Source organism: Apus apus, chromosome 1 (genome assembly GCF_020740795.1).
Source record: "Apus apus isolate bApuApu2 chromosome 1, bApuApu2.pri.cur, whole genome shotgun sequence".
Taxonomy (NCBI): Eukaryota; Metazoa; Chordata; class Aves; order Apodiformes; family Apodidae; genus Apus; species Apus apus.
In genome coordinates this window covers 168,763,901-168,776,133 of record NC_067282.1, presented here as the reverse complement: position 1 = coordinate 168,776,133, position 12,233 = coordinate 168,763,901, and the positions used below count along the sequence as shown (strand labels likewise).

Here is a 12,233-nt window from a genome sequence, read left to right as displayed (position 1 = left end):
AATGCTGTAGCAGGAAAAACAAAATTAGAATAATACCTACTTCTTTAAGCAAGCAACCAGCTGTCTCTGCTCCTCCAGTGAGCTCAGGCAACTGTAACACACCTTTTAGTGAGCTGCGTGTCTACTGTGATATGTTATTCCTAGGAATTAAATCACAAGCCCTTACATGGTCCCATCCGGTGCAAAATACAGCAGCCTCTTAGCTTTGCCAACAAAGACACCCACACATTCATAACTCTTGGCTGCCTGCTGCTTTCAGCTGCCCTCCTCTGTGCCTGGCCCCTGCCTGGAGATCCAGCAAGAGTCTAAAGGTGATGGGAGGGCTTTGCTCTCATCTTCTGCGCTGCTTAGCCTCCTTCCTTCCTCCTCACTGCTGCGTCCTGCCTTGCCCACGCAACCCCTTCCCAGCCAGCTTCTCTCCCCCATCAATGTTCCCCCAAGATGTGCTCTAAGGGAGTATGTTTCCCAGGTTAGATCCGCTGTGTGGAAGGGATGGAGGAAGGGAACATATTTAGAGAGAAGGACTTGGCAGGAAGGACAGGTTAAAACAAGTTTGGCTGCACTAGGCTGCTTGTGGGGTTGATCCTTGCTCCTTCCTCTTCAGTGCTGAAGTAACATAGGAAATCCCTAACAAGGCATGTATAAGCCTGGCTGGGGCTGAGCCCAGCACTACCACACTTACCCTGTGCTAGGAAGCCTAACCAAGATGTTATGGTGCTTCGGAACCCTGTATGGGCAAACAAGTGCACATCCCTGTCAGCTTAGGGGCACCTGAGTCTTATATAGTGGTTCAGACAACTTGGTCTTGTCAGTGCCATTATACACAGGATTCAGAGAGCCATAACATCACTGAATGGTTTGGGTTGGAAGGGACCTGAAAGATCATCTAGTTCCAACCCCCCTGCATGGGCAGAGACATGTCCCACTTGGACCAGGTTGCTCAAAGCCCCATCCAGCCTGGCCTTGAATACTTCCAGGGAGGGGGCATCCACAACTTCTCTGGGCAACCTGTGTCAGTGTCTCACCACCCTCACACTACAGAATTGATTCCTAATGTCTAACCTAAATGTCCTCTCTTCCGGTACAAAGCCCTTACCCCTTGTCCTATTGCTACGTGCTGTTGATTTCTCAGCAGGGCTTCCAAGAGTTGGTGAGAGAACTGACACAGTGAGACCCTTGAAATGGATCTACAGGCCTTTCTATGGATAGAATTTCAGGAAAATTAAGGCAAATTCATTACAGGGCTAGGCACAGTAAATAGATCAGAAGGTGCTTTAGTATCCCATGACAATTGTCTTACTACATATTGGTCTTCAATTGCCTTTTCTCTGAGGATGATTAAGAAAAGGATATAAGGTTACTTTAACCACCCTCACAGTAAAGAATTTCTTCCTTATATCTAATCTAAATCTCTGTTTCTTTTAGTTTAAAACCATTACCCCTCATCCTATCACCAAAGGCCTCAGTAAAAATGCTGTGTCTTTTTTTTAAGGTTCCCTTTATATATTAAAAGGCTGCAAAATGCTGTCCCAGATCCTTCTCTTCTCCAGGCTGAACAACCCCAGCTCTCTCAGCCTGTTTCCATAGGAGAGGTGCTCCAGCTCTCTGCTCAGCTTTATTGGTCCTCCTTTGGACTCGCCCAAACACCTCCATGTCCTTCTTGTGTTTGGGTCTCCAGAACTGGACACAGTACATCTGGTGGGTTCTCATGAGAAAGGAGTAGAGGTGGAGAATTACCTCCTTTGACATGCTGGCCATCCTTCTTCTTATGCAGGCCAGGATATGGTTGACTTTCTGGGCTGGGAGTGCATATTGTCAGTTCATGTCAACCAATAATTTCCAAGTCCTTCTCCCTTTTTTTCTTGTGCAAGGCTCATGTTTAATAGCAAGGAATTATCTGTGACCCTACAACATCAGTTTGTGCAAAAGGCTGTGTGGAAGAGCACTTCAGGAGGAAATCTGCTCAAAGAGGGAGGTTTCCATTCCCACATGCCCAGTGCCCAGAAGGGATGTACCCACAGCTATGGCACCTCCGGGTGCTTAGCCTTTGTCCTCTGCCAGTGCCTCTGTGAGGTGCTGGGCTCTGAGCTTCTTTGGGACACTCTGGGGTGGTGCTCAGAAAAAAGAGCACCTAGTGTCCTGAGGGCTCAGGAACTGTGGCCAGCTCTAGGACCCTCTCTACCCTGCCCTCCGTCTTGCTGCAAATGCAGCTGGATGCAGTCTGCTCCACAATTTATGTGATGCAGGGTTTGGGAATTATTTTTTTTTAACCTGAAGTGATTAGTCAAAACACTTAAACAATGAATTGACGCACACTGGAAACTCTTTTCATCCTGTCTGAGAAGCCAAGAGCAAAGTTATCAGACGTCATTCCAAGAATGTGCCTTTAAGGTTAAGAATGTGCAAAGTTTCTCAATATCACAGTAAGTCTTGAAGATGCCTCACATCAAACATTTCCTGTTTCTGTTGGAAAACATAAAAAATGAGCTGGGAAAAAAAAGTAAGCTGAGCAGAGCTGTGTGTCTGTCTTTCTATGAATCCACACTGAGCATGGCTGTATCTCCATCCTGGATCAAGATTTTGACTGGGTGGTCCATTTCCTCATGTTAGCTCAGCACAGACAATTACTGTCAGATCCATTCACCCTTTATCTTACACTGCACAGATAAGAAGAAAGTGACATCTGTACATTCTGTACCTGTGAACAGGTCTCTCCTGTCTCGTTCCCTGTTGGAGCTCTATTTTAAACTCTGTTTCCAGAGGGGCTAGATAGGCAGATATTAAACTACTTTTGAGCATAACTCTTTTGCCACAATCTGCAATTTGTCTGGATGCTTGTTTGGTTCCCAGTGAGTGTGCTGGGCAGGGGGAATGTTTTGGTAAATCACTACAGCATCACTGAGAGTCACAGAATCACAGAATTGCTGGAGTTGGATGGGACCTCTATGAGACCATCTAATCCAACTCTGCCGCTGAAGTAGGATAACCTAGAGCACTTTACACAGGACTGTATCCAGGCATGTTTTGAATATCTCCAGAGATGGAGACTCCACAGCCTCCCTGGGCAGCCTGTTCCTGTGCTCTGTCACCCTAAAAGCAGCTCTTTTCTTCTATTGCTGGATTCCCTTTGGTAGACATGCTGCCATAGATCTCTGTGATAAAATGTTGACATGCAAGTGGATATCCCCACATGTAGTTCTTCTATCAGTAGGTCTGCATCTGGATGGTACAGCTCTGAGCATGAACAAGCCTGCCTGGGGTTCTAGTGCAGATGAGGTATCAGAGACTGAAAACTTCATTGTGCCTCTTGGGCAGGCTTCTGGCTGTTAGCTGGGCAGATAAAACTGTTATTTTCTGATGAACTCTCTTTTTTTCCTGTTTTGTGAGGGCAATCTGATGTACAAAGAGTAAGCTGGAGCTCAGCTGCTGGGTGGCATAATGAGAAAGATAGCTTCATCTCTGTCCCTGCCTTACTCCTGGTTGTACCCCATTGCTAATGTTGGCCACGCCAGTAACTGAAGTGCAACACTGCTATGGCCAGAGCCAGCTCTTGCAGCCATGTCTAGTGGGATGTTAAGTTCATTTTGCCAGCTTCAGGCCATGCTCACACATCACCAACCAATGAGCACCATATCAGGACTGGGTCATCAGGGAAAGCTGGTGTCATGGAGCTTTGTCCATGTAACAGTGATACTCATCTGCTGTATGAACCTGCAGTCTGGTTGGGCTGGCAGTCACTACATTAGTTTTAGGGGCTGCTAAGCTCTGCCTTAGCAATCCTTACTATAAACTGACTGCCAGGTGAGTGAGATCCATTCTGCAATACAGCCAATTGGATAAAGGAAAGAAGAAGAGGTTTGGTTACTGAGTTTTGTCCAGAAAAATGGCTTTAAAAATTAAAGCATGGGTACGCTTTTTGTCTCAGGCAGTACCTGAGAACATGAAGAGCTGAGGTGCCTTAAGTAAGATCTTTGGAGTCTATTTATATAATCTGAAACTTGAAAAAATACAGAAATATGCAAATCACAAGACTGAGTAATTTTTATAACAGGCTTTGTGTCACTGAGGTTACTGTTATGAGTGTTTATATTTGGGTTAGATTTTCATACTCTTTCCAAGTTTATCTAGGATACTAATACATATAAGAAAGGTCATTAGTCAGATACACTTGATGAAATTGTGTTGTCAGTTATAATGCTGAATGCATGCTACAAAAAATGATGTAGCTGACACCACTTGCTTCCACTTCTCTACAGTGGTAAGAAAGTTCCCTAAAGTGGAAGAAAGTTCTGCTTCTCTAAAAGTGGTAAGAAAAGTTACATTCTAATAGAAATACTAAAATGGGGGAGAGCACTACAAACATTCTTCAGTAAGATTTAACAGATAATCAGAATGGAGAGATGGAAGTTTGGAGTTGATAATTTAAAACAGAGTAAGCATTTTTCCCTCAGCTCTTCCATCTTTTCTGCTGCTTGATTTTTAGGTCAGGAACTCCCCTTGGAGAATTTTACACTCCAAGCAGCTCATCTTGCCCTGTAAGGATTGCATTACAATCTCTAGTATGATGGAGGTGCATGGGAGGGGAAGGCAGAGGAGGCGATTCATAAACATGGCCAGCTATTTGGATTCTGGTCCTTCTGCAATTTGTGGTTCCAGTACCTTTCAGAGCTCTTCAGCACACAATAATCCTGTATGGTCTCTTTGACCTGAACTCTTTTTCAGCATTTACACCCTTAAGGGTTGTTTCCACTTAAAGAAGAAATGTATGTCAGAGCAGCTAGTATACTTGCAAAGAGATTAACTGAGCTGGTACCTACAGTAGAAGAGGAATAAGACCTCTCTATTCTTGGTGCAACCTTGTTTATTTACTTTATACAAAATCCTGTTTCCCCAAGCAGAATAAGAAAGAAAAGTACAACCAAACCAGCAGCTTCCATTGTGCACAATACCCACATCCTCCTTTCCAACACAAATCTCTCTTCAGCCATGGTTTCACAGAACAAAGCACTCTGCAACAATGCTGGCTTACAGTGTTCCTGCTCCCAAGCTGTGAATTCAATCAGGGAATTGATCTGACTTAAGAAAATTCTGCAACAAATGCCTTGCTGTTTTCTTAAGCTGGGTACATTTGCCAACCCAATTCAAAAAGACCCCCAGCACAGCTGAGGGGATAACAGCAGCACCAGATTTGTCTCTCTTTACTGCATAAAGAAACTACACACTGCATGAGCCTGGATGTGCCTGTCAGTCCAGGCTCAAAGACAATCCCTTGCCTCTAGATTGCCCCATGTCTCTTGTGCGCTAGTGGGATGCTGCAGACAGCAGAAAGCTCCAGGGAGGGAGAAGAGGGGTGCCAAGCACCCAGAAACCACAGGGTTGCCGTCTCAGGATAATTTCATTCAGTGGGATCTTACCCAGTTTCACCCAGAAAACAATATTCCTGACTCATGATCTAAATAAAAATGTTACTTTGAATATTCAGCTAATGCTGTCATAAGAGTCAGCAAAGCTGATTGCAGCCACTTCATCTAAAGCCACATTCAACTGTGAAAAAGTTTTCAGAATCATTACTGAATCATTTCTGATCATTACTGAATCATTTCAATAATGCTTTAAGAATAATTTCAGAATAATTTACTGATTTTCAGAATCATCGACTGATTTATGGTTCTTCTGGTACTCACCGATCCACTCGTAGCTGACAGACAATGCTTAATGCATCTACTACTCCCTCTTGCTTCAACTGCTGACAGCCAATGGATGTGGCAATAAAACATCCAGTTCTTCCTATACCAGCACTGAAAAGAAGACAAAATGTAATAGGCAAATGGAGTTCACAGTTCAAAGGAATTACACGGAAAACAGTAAATAGATATGAAAACACTGCAAAATTAAACACGGAATTGCTGGAGCCCACAGTTCCTGGACACATGACTAGCAAGGATAACTTCTCAGCTCAGTTTCTTAGAGGGAAATGAAAGGGTGCACTGTTCCAGCAGTCCAGTTGTTGTGGGTAATTGGTGGGGCTTACACATTTCCAGTTTGCACACAAGTGCATGGTAAGAAAACCAATCTCCATTACCACCACAAACTCCAAATATTCTCAGGCCCAGTCCAAACATTGAGCTAGGGGAAAAGTCCACCTAAAGGCAAAAATCAGTGGGGCTTTAAGTCTGAAGCTCTCAAATTATAGAGGGGTTCTGCTGTCCATTCCTCTAACCATGAAGGCAAAAAGAACCTACAACCATGCCAATGAAGTTACTCCTTTCTACTGTAATCCTACAGGAGGGAGAGAGATTTGGTGCTCTAACTCTTTAGGTTTTCTTAATGCCTGCTTGGAAACAACCATTTTGAATTATTCTTACTTCCTGGGCCTCCAACACTTTTGAGAATCTCTGCCCCACTCTGTTTCTTGCTAAAGTAATGTGGAATTCAGTGAAGCTCATCCCTGTCATGCTGCATGTCAGGAAAATATGAGGAAAATGGTCAAAAAATTGAGTCAGGGGTCCAGATTTCCACGCCTGGATTTATAGTAAATACTTAATTATTTGGTGCCTTGCTTTCTTCATCTCTGCAATGGGTTTGAATGCTACGTGCCTCATAAGAGTGCTACAAGAGTTATTTAAATTAATGCCAGGAAGAATACGTTGAGTGTCTCAGATGGAACCTTGATATATCTGAGTGCAAAGTGTTACCAGAAGTATGTCCATTTGCAACAGCTGAAACAAATCACAATCTACTCACCACAGAATGAAAGATAAGAGTCCTTTAGAGGCTCAAGAGCCCTCTCATCTGGAAGTGAAAATTTCCAAGAAGGCTCAGCAATATTAAATATATGAGGAAGTCTAAGACAACTGTGAGGGAATAAGATGTAAAACTGGCAGTGTAAGAAAGGATTGAGTGAGATGAAGTTCCTGAGTTGATAGCCTGACTCCTTGGACATCAATATCTATGGGATAAACGTATCCAAAAGGAGAAGGACATAGTTTATAAAGAGGAACTTGGAGAAAGTAATCCAATGCATACCCCCATTCTCTTCCTCAAATATTTTGAAACCCTTGAAAGCAGGGCTAACAAGTTTAAACAATTCAAGTGCAAGTGAAGTTGGCTGTAATAGACAGTTCTTTTTCCCCTTTTTTTCGGTGTGGATTAAGTGTTCTTGGACAAGTTCTTAATATGTATTAAACAAAGACTAAGGTTTTCTAATGTATTTTCTTCCTCAGCTCAGGCATGCCAGTCCTATTTTATTACATAGCTTTATTTCAGACAGTGCAGGATAAAAATTATATCATTCTTCACTTGTCTGACACTTCTTTCCTGGCATATCCAGAAAATACAGAGGACTACCTACTTTGAAGTATTTTCAAGCACCCAAACATGGGGGGTATGTGTGTGTGTATACATAATATATTAATAATATAACAATATATTAAATATCTATATTTTGCCCTTTTTTTAGGAGTTTAACGTGTAGTAGCTAATTCGTAATCACTGTGGTCTGTTAATTGGGAGTGTGGAATATTGGACTATTACAAATTTGGGATTAAGAGATGCAGGCAGTATGGTTTTTATAGAGCATGATCATGCACTAGCTGATGAGGAAAGAAAAGCAAAAATTTCCAGCTATTACTATACCAGTGTCATGTTTCTGAGGATGAAAATTTATTCTGTTCTTGTTTAAGAAACTTTTGTAAGTCCTCCAATATGCCAAACTGCTGGTTCTTCTGGGAAGTAGAAAATGGCATTGTGGTGGAGATTCTCAGTCAACTTGGTTTCACTGACTAAATGGGGCTAAATTAGTTTTACATTTGAAAAATATAATTCTGTCTTCTAATTCTAACTTATCAATTCAATTTGGATAAAAAAATATTTTCCTCTACATTTGAAATCTCTCAATTAATACTTGCATTTGATTCCAGACCACCTAGTTGCCATTAACCCCAAATTTATTTTTATGTGCTAACTACGTATCCAAAGGACAGATTAAGGAGTTATTTTCCATATTTACCACATGCTTTCAATGAGTGACATGAGAGAGGAAATATACCCCTTTCCAGCAAATGCCACTATAAATATTGGTAAGGACACAGAACTTTCTTCCTTTGGAAATCTGTGTTCTGGGCATGTGTGTAATCAGATCTGCTGATTTTAAGGACTCTTTTTGCTATTCTTTTGAAGAATAGGAACTACTTTGCTAAAAGAAGCCCTCCTTATATCCTGAGTCCTGAATTGGCTATTCACAGATGTGTGTAAGACAGCACCCTATGCTAATAAGCTTCAGGAAGACACACATAAAAAGCTGAATTACTTTTTCTTTCCTCACTTCTGTCATATTAAGAAATTATTAAAGAGTTCCTGCTTCAAATTAAGGATCACTCTTTGTGTTTGCACTGTAATGTTCTTCTGGAAATAACTGAGAATTGTGCAGTTGTATCTGAGGTCCAAGTTCAGAAGTGTGCAAGACCTGGGTGACCTCAACTGCAATCAGATTAGAAGGCAAGAAATTACCTGACTAGAAAATGGAGTGAAAGTAAGTCTATACCCATTTTGTAGACCATAGCATAGTAAGCATATAAATAGCTGAGTTGTCACTGAAGTACTATTAATTTTAATCACAACTGAGATTATATCTGGGTTTTTAATAATGAATAAACTCCTGATCATGATTACAGACCCTGCTGTCTTATCACTCACCTCAGACAATCTGTTCTTCTGAAGACCTTCATTAATTAAGATCCTTACTGGAAAAATGGGACCCTCAATAGCCATCCACAGATCTGCGGATCATTTAGGGAAATTACAATTCCTGATAAAAACAGCTGCATAAAATTTGGAAAAGTTCCTTATTCATCACAAACATTCTGGTTTTGAAAAATTATGGATGGCTCAAATCTGGCTTCCATTTCTCTAAATCTTCTAAATACAGAGTTGAAAAGAAGTGGTTCAAGATGTAAAGTTCTGGTTTTGATGTACTTCTGGGGAAAAAACCAAAACCCTATCCCAACTGTAAGGGATGTATCATCACAGTTAGGAGGCAAAGCAAATAAGGAAACACTGATTTTATTTTTTTTTTTCCTGTTTGCTTCATCTACTTCTTTCCACCAAGATAACAAATCCAGTAATACTTCCTACTACTTAAATTGCAACATGGGGCAATGAATCAATATAAAGCAATAAAATGGAATTGAATTAGAATGACATTCTCTGGTTCATTACAATTTGTGTGAACAACACTGCTCTCGAGTACTGAATAACACTTTGGTCTTGAGTATCAAACCATTTGCCTTTGTGAAAACATTCATAGATTTTAGTACTGATGTGTTTTGGTCTCCAAATTTGTACCTAATGCCTGCTGTTCAAAGTTGACTTGAAATATGACATTTTAGCTAACCAGTCACAGGGCATTGCATCTGATTTAGGCACGTAATTATGCACTAAGACTAAAAAGTAAACAAATAATGAATAGGAAACAGAAGAAAAATATTTTCCCAGCTGTTTTGTCAAAACCAGAGTTCATTAGAAGAAATGGAGAACGATTCAGAAACTACTTGCTAGCAACAAGGAAATTCTCCCCAAAAGTCAAATCCTCAAATATGAATAGAAAAAAAGCATGAGGAGGATCTGGGAAATTTTACTCTTCCCCAAACACATTCTTCGTTTAGGAGGACGGTTTGACATGATCTGCTGTGGCCTTGCTTTGGGCAGTCATGTAAGAGAAGGATTGCAAGTTACCTGCAGTGCACAATGACAGGCCCTCTGCCAGGTGATTCTGCCCTGTCCTCTTCTACATCCAGCATGAGCTGCAGCAGAGGCTGAGCACTGTCAGGGGTTTTGTGGTCTGGCCAGGATGTGTACCAATAGTGTTTCACACTTTGGGACTGACTTCCTTGCTGAAAATAAGATGAAGATTTTATATGCACATTTGTGGTGAACAATTATTTTTATTTCTCTAAATGTTATGGTAAAAAGACAGTAAAAATGTTAAGAGAGATTTATCAGGTTTTTTTATTAGACTTGTAAGATGTAATTGCAGGGAATGGGCATTCTTCCAGGCATTCTTCCAGGCTCCAGGGAGACTGTATAGCCCCTTCAAGTACCTGAAGGGACCTACAGGAAAGCTGGGGAGGGACTTTTCACAAGGGCATGTAGTGATAGGACAAGGGGTAATGGCTTTAAACTGGACAAGAGGAGATTTAGGTTAGACATTAAGAATAAATTCTTTAGCGTGAGGGTGGTGAGACACTGGAACAGATTGCCCAGAGAAGCTGTGGATGCCCTCTCCCTGGAAAAGTTCAGGTTGGATGGGGCTTTGAGCAACCTGGTCTAGTGGGAGGTGTCCCTGCCTATGGCAGCAGAGTTGGAACTAGATAATCTATAAGGTCCTTTTCAATCCAAATCATTCTGTGATTCTGTGATTCAATGACACAGTTATGAGAAGGGTTTGTGCACCTGACAGCTGCTTCTCCAGCTATGTAAGCTCTGATCTGTCCATCTGACTACTGCCTTGCTGACTGTGTTTTCACTTGGGGACTGTCAGAGGCCTGTGAGGCCTGTGTTAGATCAGCAATAAGATCTAGAGAGATCAGCTTGAGCTAGGCTTCTGAATCTCTAAATTATTATATATTTCTGTTGCCTTTTAAGGACATTATCATAAGGGTCTGATACTAAAATGACAAGAGTATTCAAGTTAAAGGCACAGAAGAACTGCCCTTTTAGGTTAACCAAACATCCCACTATTTCCAATTACTATGTCGAACATAGGATGCTACCACTCACTTCAACAAGCAAAGGGGCTAAATATGGGCTAGAGTAGCTTGTGCTGGACAATGTGACTTCTGCTCACTTCTCACTGCCTGGGCTGAAACACCAAACAAATTTTCATAATTTATTGTAATACCCTGTCAGGAGCAGCAGCAGATGCAATCTGATAGCGCCTAAGTGTAATGTGGGGAGAAACTTAGGAGGATCTGCCTTATTTTGGACAGTTAATTTTATTCAGAACCACGAAAACATGAAGCTTTCCTTATGTAGTCCTTATATTTTTAGCTTCTCAAACAGGCTATAGATGCACTCAGCACACAATATGAGCAGCACATCTTTTTCAGAATGATGCTAGGCTGGTTCTTTCATTAACTAAAATCCCTTTACATCACCTTGGAAATGCTAAAAAGGCATCAAAGCAAATGAAATTCAAGAGATTGAAACCTGCACTCTTTTTGAAGCCTTTCTTATTGCCAGAGAGGTACAAAACAGCAACAGGGTAAGTGTTCCAGTGCTTTGCTTTCAATCATACCTTGTAGCTGTGAGCTTCACAGCTCCATTACTCCTCCTGAAAAGATGTATGCCCCTTAAAAACCACTTTAACTTCATTTAACATTAAAAAAATAAAGCCCTAGGAGCAATGCTTCTCAGATTCAGATTGTTACCTTTATTGTAAGCTGACGGACAGTGTAGTTCTCGCATTCTTGCACACTGTTAACTAGGACTTCAACCTTCCCATAGATTCCTCTCTTTTCTGGCCAATAGAGCACACATTTCTGGAAAGCAAGCATCAGTGTCATCAACAAACTGGATCCTGGAGCCATATTCATATCTAATATTTATACAGAATGTATTTGTCTGGAATGTTCAGATCAATTTGACTGAGGTGTTAGTTATGTCAGAAGCATTCCTAAAGGAGATATTGCAGGGTTCTTAATGAATGACTTAGGCCTGATTTTCAGGATCTGAGTTTTTTAAAATATGAATCTCTAACACTGAACACTTTGGTCAGCTGTTTTTATTCCTAAAAATCTCAGTGAAGTTTAGCTAAAAGAAATATTTTCCACATTCAAAATTAAAGATATTTTCTAGAACATTCTTTAATTCATAGGATTAAATTTATAAAGTTTACTCTTTCCAAATGGCATTTCCTTCTGAGCAACAGATTCAGAATTTATCCTCTTCTCACAAGCCTTTATATCCTCTTTACTCTCCTGAGCCCTGATACAACAAAACATGCAAATGTGCCCTTAGATCTTACTGAATTAAGTGGAACTTAATGTTCATGTTGAAGTATACTGCAGAATCTGAGTTTTCTACTATATAACTTACTGGAAGTGAATGTTAAAAAAACCCACCAGTCTTGCTAGAGCTACACAAAAACATATGTAGAATTCTTACTGAATCAGTAATGTTATACTATTTCAGCAATGTAACTTACAAGCACCTACTAAAGAGGAGATGAAGAAATA

General features: G+C 40.9%; 1 protein-coding gene across 5 annotated transcripts in view; it reads right to left on the bottom strand.

Moving 5' to 3' along the window:
- The window catches only part of PTPRR (protein tyrosine phosphatase receptor type R), a 145,534-nt gene that overhangs the window by 2,722 nt on the left and 130,579 nt on the right, over nt 1–12,233 (bottom strand). For 4 of the 5 annotated variants that reach the window (XM_051639420.1, XM_051639382.1, XM_051639402.1 and 1 more), the window contains 3 exons: nt 11,427–11,537; nt 9,733–9,890; nt 5,685–5,798 (listed from right to left, as the gene is read on the bottom strand). In XM_051639420.1, the coding sequence (XP_051495380.1) occupies nt 5,685–5,798; nt 9,733–9,890; nt 11,427–11,537 (383 nt within the window). The remainder of the gene's footprint in view (nt 1–5,684; nt 5,799–9,732; nt 9,891–11,426; nt 11,538–12,233) is intronic. The other variant, XM_051639393.1, reaches the window with a different exon arrangement.